General features: G+C 41.1%; 1 protein-coding gene across 1 annotated transcript in view; it reads right to left on the bottom strand.

The window, feature by feature from the left end:
- The window catches only part of ARHGAP26 (Rho GTPase activating protein 26), a 389,295-nt gene that overhangs the window by 124,744 nt on the left and 241,283 nt on the right, over nucleotides 1-23,268 (bottom strand). Inside the window, 2 exon segments of the mRNA XM_018562857.1 lie at nucleotides 23-161; nucleotides 20,806-20,965. Of these exon segments, the coding sequence (XP_018418359.1) occupies nucleotides 23-161; nucleotides 20,806-20,965 (299 nt within the window).

Here is a 23,268-nt window from a genome sequence, read left to right as displayed (position 1 = left end):
TGATGAGAGCTGACACACCCACCTTTCTCTGTGGAATGCGTTGGGTGGAAAAGCGTTAAAGGCCTCTCACTACAGGAAGGCGGCTTTGAGTCAGTGCTCCTTTTACGAGACAAATGCAGCTGGGAGTTTGTCTGTGGCATCTCCGGCACTGTGGAAAACATCTATAAATAAAATGAGATTCAAAAGGTCAGCTGGTTATAAAACACATAGGGGAAATGGAAGAAAGCTAAGTTGAAGCACATTGCTTATAAAGTAAATCCCTATTAACTCTGTCATGGCAGCTAAGACAATAGTCCTGATCCAGGAAGCAGAAAGAAAGACGACGTTAAAGGCAACACTGAAACTAAAATACAACTTACTTTTATGGAAAAAATGCCAAAGTTGCCCATACATGAGTAAAATATCTGTAGAGAAAAGTTGTTTGTGATCTCTGCAAAGATTAACTTTTTGTGTCCACTACTAAATTTTCAGGTTGGTATTCATTTTGATATAAAAATGATTTTGATATAAAAATTGATGAGAAATGTATGCCTTTCTCTCTTGAAATCCAAATCAATCAAAATAATAGCAGGACAATCTCTTAAGTGTTCATTTACCAAAACATTCAGAATTTTCATTAAATCATTTCTAACCCATTTCATATTTCAAAGGAATCCAAATAGTGGTAAAAATAAGCAAAATTCGTCAATTTTAGCAGCTTATTGGAGTGTCAATACACGTGTGGCCAGCATTACTGACACAGAACATTAGTTTATGGTTTCTGAGAGCTAGATTTGGAGTCATGGCAACAGACAATTTTGGCAAACAGTAATGTTTACTGCATGGGTTATTTTAGCACACACTTATCACAATTAAAGGTTTAATTTACCACACTTGAACAATGAACACCCTCAAGCTAGCATTAATCCTGAACCTCAGGTAAAAGAAATATATTAGCACAGCAATAAAATAAAGGATGACAGTGGTGCTGATACAATTGTCACCTTAAAATCCCACGTGTCTAACTAGCTATGCAATAAACACTTTGGTGCCTATATACAGCACAATATGGCAAATATTACATTAGTACTGTAAAAACCTGTGCAAAGTTGGAAACCCTACTAAAATGAACTAGTTAGACAGGAAGTGACCTGTATTAGGTCTTCATATTTTTTCTTCTTACTATTATTAATTTTTTTCACTACTTGTTCAAATCACTTATTTAGAACAAGTATGCTTCACTTCACTGGCTGCATACGTTTGTATAATGTCAATGATTCTGCAAGTAATTTAATAATGATGAGACTGACAGAACCAAAGCTTGCACATTAAACAGCACACCAGCTCCCATACGTCTACTGCAACAGATTAGCTTTAAAATGGATTATTTTAAACAACAAAGAAAATGCAACACCATGCCCACAATTGTTGACCAAAGACAAAACACACTTCCAATAGCTGTGATCGTGCACAAAAAAATGGGTGAGCAACTGCTAGTCTTAAGGTCACCTCTCAGCTGCCATTTTTCTATCCAAGAACAACTGATCTTCAAAGACTCCAAAAGCAAAGACCTCTGCTAAACCGCACAGAATAAAATGTAGGGGTATTTCACTCTTGTTAAAAAGTAATATTCTTGTTAATAATTCTAAAAATATATAATATAAAAATAAATTAATTTTAGAACTCAACATACTGTGAAATGCCATTGTAGTAGGAGTATGTATGTGCAACTTATGTAATGAAACATTTGAGTAATGCAGTTTTGCAAGACTAATATTTTGCCCTTTATTTAAAAGATTTGTGTACTTGACATGGAATCTATTGTTTTGAGTTCTTTGAGGGAGACAGGAATTTGGATACAGTCAGGTTAAACTGCTGCCTACAGGAGGATAGGCCACTGGCAAATTGTTTTGTGGCAAAGCAGTACCAAGAGCATGATCAACACCACAGAGGAATGGGACCAGGGCCACTCAAACTCCAAGAAAAGGATGTTACGGTAAGTACAAAAATCCAATTTCTCCCACTCTGTTACTGACATTAAAAAAACAAAAAAAGACAATCCAGTGCTTCTTGAACTGCCGGAATGGTGACCGCTTTATGAACCATTTCACACTCCAACATAGCCTCAGTGTAACTGGCTTGTCCCACACAAAAACATCAGAAATGGGGACTGCCTGCAGTTCAAAGAGGTGCATGAAGGACCTTACTCCTGAAGCCGACAACCGATGAGGCCTGAACATTCCACCTGGAAATTTTTTTTCCAGTCTGGAAAATCTTGGAAACAGTAGCCTGATGCCAAAAAGCCCAAGAAGAACAGAAGAGTGCGCCTCGACAGGGAAGGGTGGTACCCAATCCTTAAGACCATAAAGCTTGAATGATGGCTTGTCTGAGCCACCAAGAAAAGGTGGATGGAGAAGGTGGTTCTCCCTTATAAGGACCATCAAGAATGACAACAAGAGAGTCAGTCTTTCTAACAGAAGTACTGGCTGCAAGGTAAACCCGTGTACGGCATAAACTACCATGCCATGGTGATCAGGTCTCTTCTAATGGCTTTAGCCCAATCAACGAGGATCTTACATGTTAATGAGAAACTGCGAGATCCACAGAGGGGGAAGTCCACTTTTTAACAAAGTCCTCCTCAAAAGGATATAAGGTTAAAGTGACATTAAACTTAGAGTTAAATCTTAAAAATGTATTCAAGTACCCCAACTATTAACAAAATATTATTTGTGTATCACTTAGCTGTAGATCCTCCAATCATCTCTGATCTGGTGCCGACGCTGTCCTCCTCGCTCCCCATGGCCCCAAAATGGTTTTCTTTAAATTTCAAAGTAATGGCAGAAGACTGTCACTCCTCCAGTGTAGGCTCATCTGTTAAGGACTAAAGAGAACCTGCGCCAGAGAGGGTCTTAGTGGCTGAGGAGACAAGGCAGGCCACAACGAAGGCCGCAAGGCAGATTGAAGAGGGATTTTGCAGGGGAAGGTGTGGAAGCATGCTTATGGCCTTTGTGGTCAGAGACAGCAATGAAATGTGCAATTTGGCACATGAAATCCTGCATGACTGCAGTGAAATCCTCCTGGGACAGAGTTGAGAAGGCGGCCATACCTGACTGAGATAAGGAGGGCTTTAATGGTGGCATAGGCGCCTCAGGAGGCACACAGGCAGCATTGAAACCGTTAGTGTAGTGGGTGCTGGAGCCACCTGACACAGTGGAACTGTCCCCCATGTATCTGGGACGAGGCTTGTTGCACTGCAAAGTGGCATGCAACATAGTTCAGGGTACAAGGCTAGGTTTCAAATAGCTATAAACTTGGCTGCTGGGTAGCAGGATTATGGTTAGAAGTATTCCACATGTCACTTGCAATTGGAAGCAGAAGGAGGGCGATTCTCCAATGCTGAATAGCGGAGGGGGGGGGAAAAGAGCAGTGCGAGTGTGCTTGACACTCCACACAGCAGATAAGGTCAGCACTCAATCCCTTAACATTTATTCTTTCCCAGGTGAAACCAATGGAAAGCTGGAATTTTAAAAGGCACCCAGTTGTTCCAGTAATAAGGTAGCTCACTCCTGTTGGTCAGCCTGCATGGTCTAATTATAACACAATTCTTCAAAAACAAGGTCACACCTTGGGTTTTGCCATGGTTCTGGACCTTGAGACTACTCCCTGACTAACTAAACCAGTACAGTCTGGTTTTAAAAGTGCCACAATGTAGTGGGCTCTACATTGTGGCACTTTCCAAACCAGACTGCACTTGTGCAGATGGTAACTGTGCCTGAAGGTCACATTCCAGGCCAGCCCCAGAGTGTCCAGGGGCTATGGGTAAAGCACTGCAAATTCAAGATGAGGAAAGGTTGATCCCTAATAGCTGCATATAGAGAGCAGCTCAACAGAGATGTATCAGGAATCCTGAAGTTGGCAAAATGGTTAGATTTTTCTTAGCAGAACAGGAAATACATCTATTCACCTAGGACAATAGCAAAAAACGGAGGCATGCTGAGATTAGGAGGAGTTATATTGGGTCACCCACAATTTTTCTATTTGCCAGGGCACAATCCTTCTGTCAGTGGCAGCGTAACCTAACTGTATTTGCATTCCTTTTTTTTTTCCATTTAAGATTTTTATTTTATTGAACATAAGAAAAGAAAAAGGCATACATGTATTGTGATCAAACATATCACATCTTCCCGGCAATATGCCACATAACAAGCAAACAAATAGGATGCCATACTGTACAATACATCAGCAGATCCAGAACTAGAGAGACAACTTTCCATTTAACATGTCAACGGAGTGGGTGTATAGCCGGAATGTTCCTTCAGGGCGATGACCTCAGCCCTACATGCCATATATGTGGGCTCTAACACTGAAATTAACCTCAAGTAGACGGAAACAATAAATGAGACAACACAGACATTGGGAGGGGCGGGGTGTCACAAAGTATTATAGAGGTGGCAGAGATGGAAGGTAGAAGGTCTAGAGTCCTCTATGGTAAAACCACTGAGAACTCTAGGGTATGTTAGAGAATGAGGTGTCGTGGTGCGAGGGACCTAAAGCTTGTCGTTATGGGTGTAATTCCGTTTGGAGCATCATCTCCTACACCAGAAGTGTGTTCCCCGAGGATCGATAGTCAATTTACGTGTATGTTATTCTGCTAATCAGAGGTACGTGTGAGTTCTTCGTATATCTTTCCTAGGCAAAAGTGCGTCCATGGTGCCCATAGTCTAGAGAATTTGGTCACCTTGTCTAGTTTGATAAAGAGGAGTTCTTCCATTTCAGAGATATAATTTACCTGAGTGATCCATTCGGTAAGAGACGGGGGCCGTGCCTCTCTCCATAGTCTCGGTATGACTGTTCTAGCTGCGTTAATCAAATGTTTACTGAGAGATTTGTGGGGCCCCTCAGTCTCTTCCTCACGGATATGGAGTAGGTAGGTACTTGGGCTAAAAGCAAGCTGTTCCCCCGTGATCCTAGCGATAATATCATGGATCCACCTCCAGTAAGGTTGGAGAAGGGTACACTCCCAGAAGATGTGGATGAGTGTACCTTGTGCCGAGGAGCATCTCCAGCAAGCCTCTGGTATTGCTGGGTCAAATTTGTGGAGGAGAGCTGGGGTTCTATACCATCGTGAGAGGAGTTTGTGTATTTGCATTCCTGTGACCCTCAATGAAGAGGAAAAAAACATACACAAGTCTTCTACAATCTGAAAAATATCACAGACATACCCCTGAGAAGTTCCACCTGTCCTAGGTTTCAATAGTTTTAGTCACCTACCAGAAGAAAGTATGCAGCAAGAGAAGTCGGATCTCTTGCTATAGTATTTGAGCTATTAGGGAACTAGCATTTTCAAAAAGAGAGGTCAGAAATGGCAGCCTACATATTTCTTTTGAACAATGTTTCTTTAATGAAGGCCATCTATACTACATTATAATTGGCATTACCATTTCAATAATACAAGGACAATAGAAACTACTGTAATGGCAAATTATCTTCCTAATACTGAGAGCGGATCACTTTTAAATATGAAGAAAAGACTATGAGCTGCAGGATTGTCAAGTTAAGCAACAGTAATAAAGGTGTTGCCAACATGGAAAAATAAAAAAGGAAATTTTCCTGGGCCACAAACTACCAAGTGGAATAAGGAGCATAAATAAGAAGAAGGTCTTACGGACCAATTAAACAAAATTTAAATCCTTAGTTCATCATGCAGGGATTTTACTCACCATCAAGTAGGCAATACCGTCAAACACTGAGGAAGGAGCGTGATAGTCTGGAGCAGTTTGCTGGATGCAGAGTCACTGACTGGCACCATAAACCAAAAAGCATAGCACATCATTTTGCAGTGCCATGCAAAATCCTCTGGTCCATGTCTAGATGGTCAGGGGTTCAAAATTGACCTCCAAGGCTTAAAACTACCTTAGAAGAAAAAAAAAAAAAGAAGATGGTAGGCTTCAAATTTGCCCTGGGCAAATATTCATCCTTGATGTCCACTGATGCCAGAGTGTGTGCTGGGTGAAGGGAGGTGATGATAGAGTCCTTGGTGCCATACAAATTAACTGGACCTGCAGGAACCCATGATCGATCTTGAGATCAAGAACAGAGCAGACTCCAACCCCTCCCTTTTGCTTAGGGAACAGTGAAGAGGTTTGAGTAAAGCCCTTGACATTTTTCTGCCTACTGTATGGGAACTAGGACCCCTTGATCACAGCTAACCTAAGGCACCAAGAAGATCTGTTTGTCTTTGGGAACTGAAAGGAAAATTTGACAGTAGAAGAGGAGGCTAGAAGTGAAACTTAGGCTTGGAGATGATATCACATCCTTGCCCTCGTCAAAAGACACAGACAGCACAGTTTAAGTACTGTTAGGAACAAGAAAATAAATGATCCCACAAGCTACCCAACACATACACACAAAACTAAACAGATCTAAATTTTCTAATAAACACTTTGATACAAATGACAGATGTTAATCTAATTTGAGAGCGATGATAATCTATTTAATTAAAGCAAGATATGCAGATCTCTGCAGCTGAGCTACTTCAACATAATGAACTCTGGCTTGCGCGCCCGGCTTTTTAATCGTAAGTGATATAGGTCATCTGATACTGGATAGCACAGTCATTGTGTCTGCCACTGGCAATCTGCGGATTTAATCAGCACAGAACCAGTGTGCTTTGTGCATGATAATCCGAATGGCTGCTGTCTGCAGATGTCTTCTAAGCATATGAAGTAATAGGCTTAGGTCCTGATTATCACACCTTAGCACCAAGGAAATAAGATACATTTCATTCAAGCTGTGAAAACAGGCAAATACAATGTTACACTTTGAGGCAATTTCAAGTATAGTAGTATGTATAATCTCTTGCAGGTTACCCTATGTGGTACATCAGTGTCCAAGCTTTTTGGCAAATCATATTAGCTCACAATGCACTAAGGCTGGGTTCACACTTAGGCGTATAAAATATGCGCGTTTGTCCCGCTCCGCGTTTTTACGCGATTCACGGTAAAAAAAAGCGCAACAAACACGCGTTTCCGAGGGCTACCTGGCTGTATCCCAATGGATACGCACGTCAAATATGCCCCAAAGAAGCCCCTGTACTTCTTTGGGCGTAGGGCATTTTGCAGCGCGTTCAACGCGATGTAAAACGCACAGGTGGGAACCATGCCCATAGGCAATCATTGGTGCATTTTACAGAGCGTAGGAACGACCTGTAAAACGCCCAGGTGTGAACCAGGCCTAAAGCAAGGAAAAAAATTCACAGAGCAACAATCTTGCTTGCTACAGAACAATGAAATCAGCAGTAGTTGCTGCGACCAATCAGTGAAGTGATATATTAACAGAGCTATGGGGTAACTTTCTTATCCCATAGTTATCTTTAGGGTCACGGGAGGACATATACTAACCTCCCCCGTGACCCAAAGCTCAGTATATAGCGGGCAGTATATAGCGGGGAGCGGTGACCGACAGTCACCGCTCTCTGCAGGAAGATGATCGGAAAGTGAGTGAGCTATAGAGATCTATAGAGTCGACGTTTGACAGTTTCATTGTTACACGTTGGCTCTAACTATGAGCATGAGTGTTTGTCACTCACCTCATAGTTCTCCTTCAAACTTCTGGACTGCCTCCAAAATTCAAACAACTGAAAGTAAACTGCTCAGTTGTTGCTTTTAACACTATAGGACCAATACTCAAAAGTTAGCTGTCAGGAGGTTTTGTGATGGGAGAAATGCCATCATGACTATCGATATTCAGCAGCTTGCAGGACAAGACTGCAAGTCAGGATCCCTGCTGAGGAATGGTCAAGGCTTTTGAAAAGTAAGCAGGAGAGGAGCGAAGGTTGACATAAAAGAAAAAACCTCAATGTGTTATTTTTAAAGCTAAACTTAGGGCAACCCCCTCCCAAAAAGTTTATTCCACCACACCAAAATGCTAGCTAATATATCATTCAAGTTTGTAAAAAAACAAAAGCAAAAACCCTATTTACTTAACTAAATCTATGGTCAAGTGAAACAACGGTCATGAATGTCTTCTTTCCTTTAGACTGCAGAGCTGAAAAGTTCTTCTCCGGATGCCCACTTCGCTGCCTGGTGAAGTGGACACAACATATTGGCTGCCCATTGCCGAGTTCTCACATGGTCTTTCACTCCCGAAAAGGCTACTGTAGTGGATTAAGTGGCAGATTTAGTTGACTGAAACTGCTCTAAGAGGGCTCGTACAAAAAAAAAAAAAGATAAAAAGTCAGGGAATGGGTGAGCATGAGATTTTGCCTCAAGATGGGCTTTAAATGTATAGTCATAGGTTGTCCCTACACTGCTGGACCAACCAGGTCGAGAGTAATTACTGGCTAGAAAAGGGAGGTAAAGGCTCTGGCATGTCATCATGTCTGAAAAATAAAAATGGTCTAGCATGTCATGTCTGAGAAGCTGGTTTTACACTGGAAGTGATTCTGGCAGCTGAATTGCTGCCAGAGCACTTCCAGGGGCCAGCAAATCGAGCCCCCTTCCGGCCCTCACCTGGCACCCCCCACCTTGCTTCCTGGGCTCTGCTGCCCCTCCTGCAGGCGAGAAAGACTGGTGAATGTCCATCACTTCTGGCTTGCAGCATGTCCGGCTTCTCAGCTGTCATTACCTGGCTAGAGAAGCTGGGGAAGAAGCTCATCAAAAACAATCTGCTTAATCAGCTTCTCTTAAGTGCACAGATGACATCAGGGGTCTTACATTTGAGATGAATACCTGTCATCTCAAATGTGCTATCGAATAGGGTGCACAACCTAATTTTTTTTTATATTTTACAAAAAAATTGTATCATATTGTGTTTTTGTGCACTAAAATGAACTTAAATGTATTTTAAAATGGAATGTTGAGTTTGAGTTGCTCTAATATAATGCAACATAAATATCTGAAACTGCCACTATTTGATTCTAGAGGGTCTCTGCTTTCAGGAAATATATCACTCTCAGGGTTTTCAGTAATTTTCAGGCCTAAAATGTGGATTATAATATCTGTGCAAAAAAACGCAAACACAGCTCTGGCAGCAAAAGGGTTAAGTTCAACTCCACCAAAACTTTATTTTGTTTTGAATAAAGCAGATAAAGGTCTGTCAGCTGGTGTGTTTGCATGCATACATGCACAAAAAGCATCATATAAAAAGTAAAACAAATTATAATATATAAAATGATACTTTGCATACCTTGCATTCACCTCTATGGTTTAATTACTGTACCCTTAAATAACTAGGATGCCTTGTACTAACCTGCATGTTTTATGGCTTTAAATATGCCAAAAAGCTAGAATTATTTTAGGATTCTTTAAGAGTACTGTAGTTTGTGTTTTTGGTTTCACATAAAGTACAACACAGACATGTGTTGGAGTGATCCAGTTTCACATAATATCCTGAAAACTGTTCTTATTCCAAAAACTAATCTCAATAGGACAGAGAAAAAAAAGTGCAGCTTGACAAAAACGTGTTCTTGCAAGTCTGTCTATTTAGCTCATGCTCCCAGGGAATGCATTACATCTTCCAATTGGATGATAAATAGAAGCAGAGTGGAAAGCATATTTTACATGAGCCTACTTCTGCAAGGGTATTCCGGGAATGCATGAAGAAGATAAATCAGTTGAACGTGTAAATTTCAGAAGAGATAGAGGATTTTGGCATCATATTCACTCACTAATATCAGTCACATCAATACAGACAACCTTGTGATGTAACCTTCACGGGAAGCACTTACTCGCTCCACTGACAAGTCACCTTCTCATTTAAGCTGTTAAATTGAGTGTCACTGCTCAATCCAAAATGCATAAAAAGAATATTTTGCAGTTTATTACTCTGTGTTAAGGTATCGATATAACAATGACTCAGACTGTTTTTATGAATGATCAGATGTTTTATAAGATTGTAAGTACCTTGAGGGCAGGGACTGATGTGAATGTGCAGTATGTAAAGTGCTGTGTAAATTTTTGGCGCTATATAAATACCTGTAATAATCACACCGTCAACAGTAGCTCCCAGCTTATGCTTAACGCCATACACAAAAAGGTTATATGTTTGAGACTTCTCAAAACAACCCCACAGGCTGGGTTTATCTGTCATGCAGTAACATACACAGTGACATGTTATTGTCTTGTGTTCACATGTGTTGCGCTAAAACTACCCACCACTGCTAGCAAGCAGTAGATCTATGCACAGAGTTAAAAAAAAAAAACATAAAACGCTTTAACGGGTTAATACTCACCTGTGTCCTCCCTGCGCACTCAAGTCCGAAAATGAGAAGATCAGCGGGCGGCCGCAAAGCATCTTGGGGCGGGCGCATGCGCAGTTCACATTTTCAGCCAGTACGCATGGAGAGACACAAGGTAAGTCTATGGACGCGTGCACCCGCATGCAGACACCGTGGGACAGGAAGTGCCAGCAAGCTAAGAGGAGTCAGCGCTAGATTGGAGACCCGCCGCAGTGCTGGAGGGACAGATGAAAAGGACAGGAAAGAAGAAGATTAAGTTAAGGGGCATCATTTAAGGTAAGTGCTGCCATTAACATTGGGAGGAGGGGGGAAAATTAACTTTAATGTCACTAACTTTTTAACAAAAATGGAGCTTATGTGGGTATCACTCGGCTGTAGATGATGGACTATAACGGATTCCCGACAAGGGTACCGAGGCCCGGCCTCGGGGCGGCACAGGTTTGAAGTCTCCCGACGCCCGTTACATGTAGTCCCGAGCGCCGGGCGGTAATTTATTTTCTACATTTAGCTTTGTTGATGGAGAGTGTGGAGCAGAGCGGCAGGGTTAAAAGTAACCTTGCCGCTCCGTGTACACAGTGGGAGGGGAGAGCAGTCTTCCCCTCCCACCTATTACAGGAGTTCCGACACAGTGCTGTGCTGGAACTCCTGTATTGGAGGTGACAGGGTCAATAAAGAGAACCTGTCACCTCCAAATGCTATCACACAGGGGATTGTTAGCTCCTGTGTGATAGCAATAAAGTTAAGTGGGAAACAAAATGGATCAAAAAAAAAATACATGCATAAAATTAAAAAAATAAGTAAAAAAAAATAATAAGTAATAATTAAATTAAAAAATAAAGTAAAAAAAAAAATAAGAAAAATGTTTGCATTGCGGAACCTGGCAGCAGGGAGAGTAAATCCGGTCCTGACTATAATCTCACATTTAGTCTACTAATTTGTATTGAGACTGTAGTCCATCACGGAAGTGAGCTTGGAGCGGTGGCTACTTTACAACACACACACAGGGACCATGTGGAACAAAAGTAGCCTCCCTCCAGAAGGATGGACAGTGTCAGCACCAAATCAGAGATGATTCAGGATTGAGGATCTACAGCTGAGTGATACACAAATAAGATACATTTTTGTTAATAGTTAGGGTACCTGAATGCATTTTTAAGATTTAACTCTAGAGTTTAGTGTCACTTCAAGCTTAGACCTGAAGGGAGAAAACACACGGCTCAGTTTCAAAATTAAACTACATCAAAGAATGCATCAAATGTTATGTTACTGGCTTTTAAAAGGTAATATAAGATATGTTGTGGTATCTGCTCTTAGGCAAGCTTTTTGCTTTTAAAAAAAAACAAAACCAAAGTAAAAGGTTCATTTTACAAATGTTAATTGCAGCTAAGCCTTGCTAACAGTTTTCTTCACAGTGGTAGGAAATGCCACTTGAACAACCCCTCATTTTAAGCAGGCTAAGAATAACAGTTACAACTGAGAAGACAGATATTTAAGACTATAATAATGTGTTAAGGATATACGCGCACACAGTTATTGCTCAGTTTCAGTTTACCTTGTGATAGCTTGATACATGATTCCCTGCAAAAGGATCCAGAACAATTATCCCAATGCCATCTTATGGACACCGGTTGGTACAGACAGGCTAGATCAGTACACATTTTTGGGCATTTGGGTACAACTATCAATGATATGTACGAAGAGCAACAAGGAAGCCAATCAATACTAAAAATATATTGTTGCCTTGCTTCACAATATTAACCCTTTCACGACTGGAGACGTACACTGTACATCTCCATCGTGAAGTGCCCAAAAGACTGCTCACGCACATTCTACGTGAGCAGCTATTCGGGACTCAGGAATGCTGGTAACCTCGGAGAATCAGCGGTTACCATTTATTAATGGATGCTTCAGTATTGAGGCATCCATTAATGAAAGAATAAAAGCTTTTGTAAAAGCTTCTTTTATTAATGAAATAATTAAGCTGTTACAAATACTGGATTGCTATCAGCTCTGTGGAGATCAGGACTCCCTGATGTGTACAGGCTGTTTGTTGCATTCTTCAGCACAGAAACCTGAACCATACCTGCATCCAATCAGATTGTTCAGGTATTTTGAGAGCCAGCGGGCCAACTATCAAGATACTGAAGCTTGGCCCAGCGGGAGATTCCTCCATCCACACAGTTTAGCGTAGATGGAGGAATCTGTTACACTTTTTCCATATGACCAGCATGGCCAGCTTAACAGATAAATGCTGAAAATGTGCTACTCTAAATCACTTGGCTTAGTAGAAAATTGTAAGCCGCTTCCTCATGGCAAAGGAAAACCTGATCTAGTGTTCACACACTAGGTTGTATTAATTTGTACAGAATTGTGAGAAAATGAGTTTGGTACATAAACTATCTTGTGAGGGTGATTTTTGTGAAAAGAATTAGAAAAACCCTAATAAAATGGACAACTTTACCATAAGCTTTCCCTACTGTTTAGCTGTGTCAAAGTAGAGTGCTTTAAAGACAATATGACTTTTTTTTTTAAATTGCCGTTGAACTACAGGTACTCTTCCCAAAATGTTCTGAAATGCTACTGTGGAAATATTAGGATCTATTCCAAACCTACAAATAGGCTCAGGCTACTCTTTACGGCTGCCAATGATTTTGCTGAAAGATTAGGAGAGAAGCCAAAGAACATTGCCAAGACAATCTGGATAATGAAGGCTATACGAGGGCTACAGCAAACTGATACACTGAAGCCTTCAAGGAGAACGAGTCCCCAGAGACTATCAATTAAATGCACAGTTTTAGTGTTATTGATAATACTATCAAAATTTTGGAAGACATAGTTGAAATTTCATTAACAATAGCCAACGGTGATTTAACTTTGCTGATTGCACTGTACACTGCTTATTGCCTCTCAGCTGACATACTGACGTATGCAAAGACTCTGCATTGAGCTGCTGATGCCCCAAAATGAACTCTGTGCCATAGCTGCATTGATTAATATAAGATTTATCGGTCTTAAAATGCAAGTTCAAGATTCATTTAATCAATAATACACTTTTACGCTGATGTCACTGCATGCTCCAATACTTCCGACTGCAAACCCTTGAAAACATCTATAAGCTTCTTGGCAGCCTGCATACATAAACACCCCATCCTTAGAATGCTCTTGGCCTAATTGCATGTTTGATGTCTCATTCTTGTATTTTATTCTGTCAAATCACTTTGTCCTTGTGGTTTCTACTAATCTAGTCAATGTAATCTGGTCCTTTATGGTTTGGCCTTATGCCCAGTCCATTCAGTTTGGAGAGATACTTTGCATGAATTTCAGATTTCAAGGATTACTCTATTCATGCTTTGAGTTTATACATTACATCTGGGCAATCATACATACCCCTACAGCTATAAAGAGCACCTGTCAACCAGGTACAATATTTGAGATTACTCAATTATGAGAATAAGATGTTCCTGTTAAGCCAAAGATTGATACACCAGTATATACCATATTCCTCCTTATGGAGCCTCCACTGCAAGTACATAGAATAAAGTATTTAAACATGATAGTGCAGTTAATTAAAATAAATGAATCAGTCAGAAAACCCCAACCATACTGCAATAAACATTATTGAGAGTTCAAGTCTTAAAGCGGACCTTTACACTCAAAACTCAAATCCCACCAATGCATCCCTCTATCTATGCTGATTAATAATAATATAGACGCCAGGTGTAAAATGCTGTGATATTAAAATACTTACAGTTGCAGAGCATTCACTTCCTGCTGTGAAAGTGCAAATGACTTCAGTTTGCCAACGCAATGCACACTGGAGAACAGACCGATCCATCAAAATGGATCCAGGATCCCTAGCCATGTTTTTGGGTCATAGAAGAAAGTAGTCACTCGCACTCCATGATATTAACCACTTAAAGGCCATAGTGTTTCACCCCCTTCCTGGCCAGGCCATTTTTCAGTATTCAGTGCTGCGGTACTTTGACTGATGTTTATTCTGTCATGCAACACTTTCTGAAACGATTTTCATACCCTTTTTTGGGGACAGATAGAGCTTTCTTTTGGTGGCTTTTATTCACCACTGGGTTTTTTATTTTTTACTTTATAACAAAAAAAGTACCATAAATTTTGAAAAAAAACACGTTTCCCTATAAAATTTTATTAAACATTTATTTTTACCCCAATTTTTTGGTACAATATAAAAGACGGGGTCACGTCGGGTAAATAGACACTAAACATGTCAACTTTTAAAATTGCGCATGCCCGCGAAATCGCAGAAAACGACCGCACCCAAAATTGCCCATAGGCGACGCTTTAAACGCTCATCAGTTTAGTGTTATCAGTGATTGATGGCCCTAGAATTATTGTTCTCACTGCGACGTTCGCGGCGATATGTAAAATGTCCTGCATAATGGGCGCAATCGTCGGTTTCGTACTATGCGCACCCGACGCATGTTTGCGTGTGTATGTGGGGGGCGGGGGACTTTAAAAAAATGTTTGTGTTTTTTTTTATTTTTTTTAGCTTCTTTATTTTTTTTAATGCTGTAATTTTTTTTTTTTTTACTTAAATTTATTGCTATAACATAGGGGACTAAGGAATCCCCTATGTAATAGCCAGTTCACCAAACAGGTCCTCTTTATGGAGACATCAGGGGTCTCCAAGACCTCTGATGTCACCTAGGGACCCCCAGAGAAGCTGATGAAGCAGAGATCTGCTCCATCAGCTTCTCTCCGGTGTTCTGCACCGGAGAGTGACACTGAATGCAGGAAGTGATGTAATATACATCACTTCCTGCATTCGGGGACAGGAAGAGAGATCAAAGGGATGATCAAGTAATGATCTCCCTTTGATCTCCTGTTAGAGCGTCGCCGTGCCGGTCCCAGCCGCACCGGCCACAGCGGACATCGGATCACGGGACCGGCAGCGGCAACGGGACACAGGTGGGGGGAGCGCGCACACCCGCAGATCGTGCAAGCAATCGGGCCATCGCTGGCTGTTTACATGCTAACAGTTTTCCCTCTCGTGTGCGGCGCTCAGCGCGCGCACGAGAGGGGGGGAGGGGCAGGACGCCCACCCGCTCTGAGCAGACTTCCGTCCGGCCGTTCACGAACGGCCATGGACGGAAGGTGGTTAAAGTCAATGCTATTGACTGAGATAACACGCATCTCCTTAGCACGTTTCGAGACCATTTGGTCCGGTCCTCAGGCAAACAGAGAGTGGGTCAAGCAACAAAATCGAATAAATACAGGTGAAACAAAATCAAAATCAAACCACCAATCACAATGCAATTAATACCTCCTCCTCTGACGTCCTAACGAGGTGATTCACACCATGCTGCCCAGGTGCAATTAGCTATATGCTGAACACATGATACAGTTGCATACTGGTAAAATACCTTGCCCGTAGTGGTGATCTTGCATTGCCCGATATCTACCTGCTTTTTTCCGATCCGTGTCATCCATGGATCCGAGTTGCATCCTGCTGGCTGCTCATGTCTAGGGGACCGGCTCTCACGGTGTACGCGCAGTGTGTTGTCTGCGCATATATATTACCAAAGATCATTGTGATTAATTCATTGACAACTGTGTTGTTTTAAAAAATCCCACCATGGGTGACAGGTGTGTAAAGAGGAGGTTCAACTGACCACCTCCAAAAGTGTGCATGGTCCAAGCTATCATAAATCCATGGGTCAAATTAAAATCAACAGGAGCAAGTAACCTTTAAAATATAAGGAAAGATTTAGAAATAAATGTCAACTCATGAAATTGAAGGACACCAACAAATTATGTGATTCATGGATGTCTAAAAGACATCAGACAAAAAGCAGGTGTATGAAGAACCGTAATTTAACCCTCGAGGTATAATTGTATCGAGGGTGTGAATCCAGAATGCTTCCCTTCGTAGAAGTTGTAATTCCCTATTGCCCCCTCTATGGTCGATCTGTATATGTTAAATGGCCATTCCCCGCAGTTCTTGTGTCTGTTCTCCACAAAATGAACAGCAACCGGCTTGTTCCTGTCAAAATCCTCGCCAGACTCTACTTTTTTAAAGGCGATCCTGATGACACTCCGGTGTTTTTTAAATCTTTTTTTTGAAGGGACCTATAGTAGTTTTCCCCACATAAATAAGTGAACACGGGCATTTGAGAATATATACCACAAACTCTGTGTTGCAATTAAGATATCCATCAATCCTGTAATTATTACCGTTGTGAGGGTGTATACATTTTCCACCCTCAGTGGTTGCATTGCATATGTTGCAATTGTAGCATTTGAAAAAACCTGATTTACTGGATATCTTCCATGTTTGTGTGGCATATTTCTCTTTGGGGTCAGCCTGGATTAGATGATCCCACAGAGTTTTGTCCCGTTTATATACTGCTAACAGGGTTGTCCTTACACTCTGTGTGAGGTTTTTATCAGCCATCAGAATATTGGTATTCCTGATGGTTGATTGTTTAATCTTTCCTGACAGGCGATTGTAGGTCTGGATAAATGGAATTGTATCCATCTCCTTGTGAGTTGGGGGGGAGAGTAACCTCTCCTTTGCACAAGTCAGGGCCTTGTTGATAACATGGTCAGGGTATCCTCTTTGGAAGAACTTCTGGCGCGTGGTTTCAATTTGGCTGTTGCTCTCATCTGGGTTGGAACAAATTCTCATGACTGAGGAATTGTGAAATGGGCTAAGGAGATGTGTGTTAGTCAATAAACAGCATTGACTTTAATATTATGGAGTGCGAGTGACTACTTTCTTCTATCTACATTTCACAGAGGCATCCGTTGTCACTACCGCACCCACCCAGTTGGATTTGGGTTTTTGTCTGGTCAGGAGTGGGATGGGACAGGAGGATTAAATTTCATGTTTTTGGGTCAGACTGCCAAGTTTTGACAGACAGACATGGTTGCAACTAGTTTTCGGTATCAAGTACCGATATTTCTCGGTACTCGCCAATAACGAGTACCTGTGCCTTGTGCCCTGATTATCAGTGAAAGGCAATAATGGCAGTGTCCATGAACTCTTCCTCAATAGGGTATTGCTGAGCAAATGGTTTTGGGAGGATAATGTATATTTTAGGGTGAGGCAAGTCATTATACACCGAGTGGCCAGATTATTATGACCACCCCATCAGTACTTCATTGGGCCACGAGATGACTTCGTTGGGCCACCTCGTGACTCCACGAGATGTTGAAAGGTGATGCGAGGAATCAGACACTGCACTGTTGCCTTGTACCAGTCTTGCCACTCTCCGTTCTGCCCTAACATTGACTAGTCACTGACGGCCACAATTCGCACGTCCAGACCCAGATTTTTGGCTGACAGTCCAGTCTTTAAACACTTTAACAGCTGCTCTTGAACATTTAACGAATTCTGCTGTTTTGCCTATACTCGCTCCATGGCTCAGAGCGCCAACAATCATTATTGCATATGTTGCAATTGTAGCATTTGAAAAAACCTGATTTACTGGATATCTTCCATGTTTGTGTGGCATATTTCTCTTTGGGGTCAGCCTGGATTAGATGATCCCACAGAGTTTTGTCCCGTTTATATACTGCTAACAGGGTTGTCCTTACACTCTGTGTGAGGTTTTTATCAGCCATCAGAATATTGGTATTCCTGATGGTTGATTGTTTAATCTTTCCTGACAGGCGATTGTAGGTCTGGATAAATGGAATTTTATCCATCTCCTTGTGAGTTGGGGGGAGAGTAACCTCTCCTTTGCACAAGTCAGGGCCTTGTTGATAACATGGTCAGGGTATCCTCTTTGGAAGAACTTCTGGCGCGTGGTTTCAATTTGGCTGTTGCTCTCATCTGGGTTGGAACAAATTCTCATGACTGAGGAATTGTGAAATGGGCTAAGGAGATGTGTGTTAGTCAATAAACAGCATTGACTTTAATATTATGGAGTGCGAGTGACTACTTTCTTCTATCTACATTTCACAGAGGCATCCGTTGTCACTACCGCACCCACCCAGTTGGATTTGGGTTTTTGTCTGGTCAGGAGTGGGATGGGACAGGAGGATTAAATTTCATGTTTTTGGGTCAGACTGCCAAGTTTTGACAGACAGACATGGTTGCAACTAGTTTTCGGTATCAAGTACCGATATTTCTCGGTACTCGCCAATAACGAGTACCTGTGCCTTGTGCCCTGATTATCAGTGAAAGGCAATAATGGCAGTGTCCATGAACTCTTCCTCAATAGGGTATTGCTGAGCAAATGGTTTTGGGAGGATAATGTATATTTTAGGGTGAGGCAAGTCATTATACACCGAGTGGCCAGATTATTATGACCACCCCATCAGTACTTCATTGGGCCACGAGATGACTTCGTTGGGCCACCTCGTGACTCCACGAGATGTTGAAAGGTGATGCGAGGAATCAGACACTGCACTGTTGCCTTGTACCAGTCTTGCCACTCTCCGTTCTGCCCTAACATTGACTAGTCACTGACGGCCACAATTCGCACGTCCAGACCCAGATTTTTGGCTGACAGTCCAGTCTTTAAACACTTTAACAGCTGCTCTTGAACATTTAACGAATTCTGCTGTTTTGCCTATACTCGCTCCATGGCTCAGAGCGCCAACAATCATCCCACGTTCAAAGGCTGTTAAATCGCGTTGTTCACCCGTATATTCAGAAAAAAAAATAACTTCTACTGTCATGGTAAACGATCTGCTTCCCTATTTATAATGGTCTGGCCCTCTAGCAACTTCAGCACGAAATTATAGCCAATTTGCCTACAAACGTCAGGTGGTCATAATAATCTGGCCACTCAGTGTACATCTTGTACACTGTAAAAAAGGAATTGTACAGGGAAGCTTTTTCCAGGCCAAGGCAGTGTCAATGAGCCTAAGCCGGTGACCTTTGGCCTAGCTGATTCAGGTTGCTCTAAGGCCAAGTATGTATGTTTGGCAATAATAGAGATACAAATGGCAAGCCTCCTAAAGGAATGATCCCCCAGAATTTAGGCAAAGTACCATCCACCTCATCCTCCTCAGAAAGCACAGAATGCAGTTAGAGGAAAATCAGAAACAGACTGAGGAAGAGCATGAAGGGACTCTTTTGCACCCTGAAACCTCTAAAAGAGCCGACACCATACATCAGTTCTGTTACATTAAGAAATGTTCAGCGTTCTTGTATTCAGCACATACACAAGTGTCACAAAGTCCAATGTCATCAATTTGAGCATTTACTGTAATAAAATGTTTAAATACACGTCCCCCTGTATATCTACATGGAAGGGATGCTGGTAGGATACCTTGATCTCTGCATCCTTTCTGGTATGAATGCTGGCTGATACTTCTAGATAGAACTGACTGTATGGCTAGTATCAGGGTGAGTTTTAGAGCTAGATTCAGATTGAAGTCAGGGCATATGTTAAAATCAGGTTTTTAATTTAAAAAAATGCAAGAAAACATAATTTTTTTTGTATTGGATAAATTAGTTGCAGCCAAAACGAAAATCAACCACTATGCACATTTGTCCAATATACCATGAATCACGCACCTTATTACTCTAGGAAATTAGAATTCATGAGTTGCATGATCCTCCATAGATTCAACCAATTTTTACCGTATATCCAAAAAAAACTAATTAAAAATGATTCCCTGAATTTCCAAGATTGTAATAGATTTTTTTAAATTTCCTGTAGCCACTGAGAAGCAGATAGATCAGTCAAATAAGCGATGGGGGAAACTATGGGGTGGCAAATAAACTGTGCAGTCTGCAGGCTATACCAGTGTTGGCCAGCACGATGTTCGATAGCTCTCTATGTGGGGCTCACTATGTGTTGGGCACCAAAAGGTTCAAGCAGTGCTACCCAATAGCACTGCCTCCTACCTGCCAAAATTTCCAGCGGCAGCCAGATTTTAAAGATGTTTGCATTAGGTGTGTGGAGTAATTGTGTGCAGAAGCCCTGACAATGATGTAACTATAGTAAATATCATGATGGCTATTATTATTGCTAATTCAACACGTTTAGCACTTGCCTGTGGCAGTGGGGTGACTTAGAATTCACACAAAGGTCCTGAGGTCTGATATGTTGAAAAAGACTGGTGAGCTACTGAGGACAGTGTGGTTAGCTTGAAAATTGTATTTCCACTTTGTATTAAAATGTTAAAAAAGCCCTCTTGTTAATTGTTCTATTTACACAGCATACCAAAAAAAGATTTGTTTTTTACTCATTTCTTACCTTTTAGTTGCAGCCGGCAACATGGCAGATTCCAGGTTTTCTGAGTACCCTCACAGTGATCTGACCTTATAGAACGACTTAGGACTGAAATGTTTGGATTGTGTTTCTCTCATTAAGATTATTTACATGCAATGGAGAAACCTGGTTTTCAATCCTTTAACCCCTCACCCCTCACAGTCCCTTCTCACATTACAAAAAAGGAGAAGTAGAAAGTTTAACCCTTAATCATTGCAGTTGGCTTTGTTCTTTGTCTGCACTTGTGTACAGTTGTTGCAAAACGCATCTGGGCACAAACGGACAGCACTTAATGCATATAATTGGCTGATATAAAGCAATTTAAATATAAATTAATTTAACACAAACTAATAAGACATTTTTGTTTCTTGGCAACATTTTTACCTTTTCATGGTTTTCAATAATTATTTCAACAACAATATTTTGGAATTTGATATCCATGATGGCTGCTACAGTTTCCTCTTGGGGACGCAAAAGTGTTGGACCAAAAACTACTCCCAGGTTGGCTACAGTCATCAAGTTTTGCTTATGATTAGCAGCAACACTGAAAACAAAGAAATAAATTAGTGTTAAAATAAACAACACACACTTCAGGTGTAGAAGACACTGTTATGAACACTAAATAAAATTTAAATAATATATAGTGTTTTGAGAGAGAAAAAAATATATATAGCATATTGATCCAAAGATAGTCGGCCCCGCTGGCTCCCAAAATACCTGAACAATGCCTGCATCCAATCAGATTGTTCAGAGCCAGTGGGGCTGATTAGCAAGATACTGAAGCTTAGCCCAGTGGGAGATTCCTCCATCCACACAGTTTAGCGTAGATGGAGGAATCTGTTGCACTTTTTCCCTCTGACCATAGAAAATCTGCAGATAATCTATAGTTGTATGGCCAGCTTTCCTATTACAGGTCTTATTGTGCCTGGATAGTAACACTTAAATATGCACACTGATGAGCTTTTATCTGTCATTGTGCTTTGTTAGCTCATAAACACTGCAGCACAACTGATTGGCAAATTGTGCTGCTTCTCCCTTGCCCAGTCTGTCTTTTATATCTGCCTAGAACTCAGCTTTAAGACCAACAGAACTTATGTCCATAGTAATTAAGCAGCTAATGGTAAACACGTTTTCTGATCTACAAATGACCTCTTTACCAAAAACTGCTCTCTGAATGTCACAACAAAAAAAGGTCAAAATTTGTATTTCCCAAGAATATACTATAGTTCCCTTTAATGGAAAAGTACAGTTACAAAAATTGCACTGTAAAATGAAATGCTGGGAATAACAATCCATAGTTTAGTGTGCCTTGGGTTTAATGAATACATTTGTTCAGATGAATGCGGAAAAGTTAACATTTTTTAACCATTAACAAACAAAGCCATTTAAAAATGTTGCAGGACTTGGCATTTGTGCTTTTCTGGCTCACTGCCTATATGAAGAATATTAGCAGGTCAGTAAAACAGAAACATTCACATGGAGAGAAGATATGGTTCAGAGGTATACCTCCCAGATAGTGAGGTGAGAATCTTTCCTAGTAATGCCTGGCAATATGGAGATAAAATCAAGGTGATCATCTGACTTCCTGGTCTAGACCTAGGGATCTTCTACAGGAGCATCCTTTACAAGAAAGGAAGAATATTATATCCCTTGTGTTATTTGCTCCACTAAACAGCACCCATGTATTGCAAGAATTGCAAGAGGGGAATTAAGGCTCTTTGAAGTAAGCGGCTTTGGAAAAGTGAGTACCATATATACTCGAGTATAAGCCGAGTTTTTCAGCACATTTTTTGTTTAGGACCCGGAGACTGCCAGATGACCCCGTTCGGAGCGCCGCCCACCGGAGCAGCAGTGACGCAACGCTCGGCAAGTAAGAAGAAGAAAAAAAAAACCTGCAGCGGCCAGTCAGGAGCAGGTGAGCAGGGATGAGTCAGCGGCGCGCTGGCCAGGCGAGAGGAGCTCCAGGTGGGGTTCTAATTTAGCTGGCAGGCACCTCTAAGTCAGCTAAATTAGGACCCCACCTGGAGCTCCTCCCACTGGACCAGCGCTGCCGCTGACTCGTCCATGCTCTCTCCGGCACAGTCACACAGTGAGTGAGGGCAGATTTGGGGGGGAGATTTATTAAGCAATTATGTATTGTCTGCACTGTATTAGCAGTATATACTCTATATGTAGTATATAGAGTATATACTGCTAATACAGTGCAGACAATACATTTACAATTATACTAACATGAATGTATTAAATGATCTGTATGTAGCCCTGTACTATGGATCATTTAACCCATTCATGTTAGCAGAGGATCATTGTAAATGTATTGTTGCAGGCACTCTATATGTACATGTACTATATACTACATATAGAATGCACTGAACAATAGATTTACAATTATCCTCTGCTAATATGAATGGGTTAAATGATCCGTAGTACATGATATGTAGCCCTGTACCCCCTTTTCCACTTACAGAGCTAGGTTATTGTTTTTCTTTGAAATAAATATTCATGTAATTTTATTGGTATCTATCTTCATTTTGTACATTTACCAGTAGCTGCCTCATTTCCCACCCTAGGCTTATACTCGAGTCAATATTTTTTCCCAGTTCTTTGTGGTAAAATTAGGTACCTCGGCTTATATTCGGGTCGGCTTATACTCGAGTATATACAGTAGTTAGAATCTTCTAAAAGTAGCTCATTTTCTCAAGCAACAGTAAGGAATACAACATCCTGAAATTTGTACACATGTTGCTTTGAGGAAAGCAATATATGTATTCCTCAGCACTGATAGGAGGATTATTATCTACAGTACATCTAGAAGTTTGGTAACATCATGCCACAAATCCTACATTA

This window comes from Nanorana parkeri, unplaced genomic scaffold, assembly GCF_000935625.1.
Source record: "Nanorana parkeri isolate BGI_ZX_2015 unplaced genomic scaffold, ASM93562v1 scaffold607, whole genome shotgun sequence".
NCBI lineage: Eukaryota > Metazoa > Chordata > Amphibia > Anura > Dicroglossidae > Nanorana > Nanorana parkeri.
The sequence above is the reverse complement of the archived record's forward strand: the minus strand, read 5'-3'. Positions and strand labels throughout refer to the sequence as shown.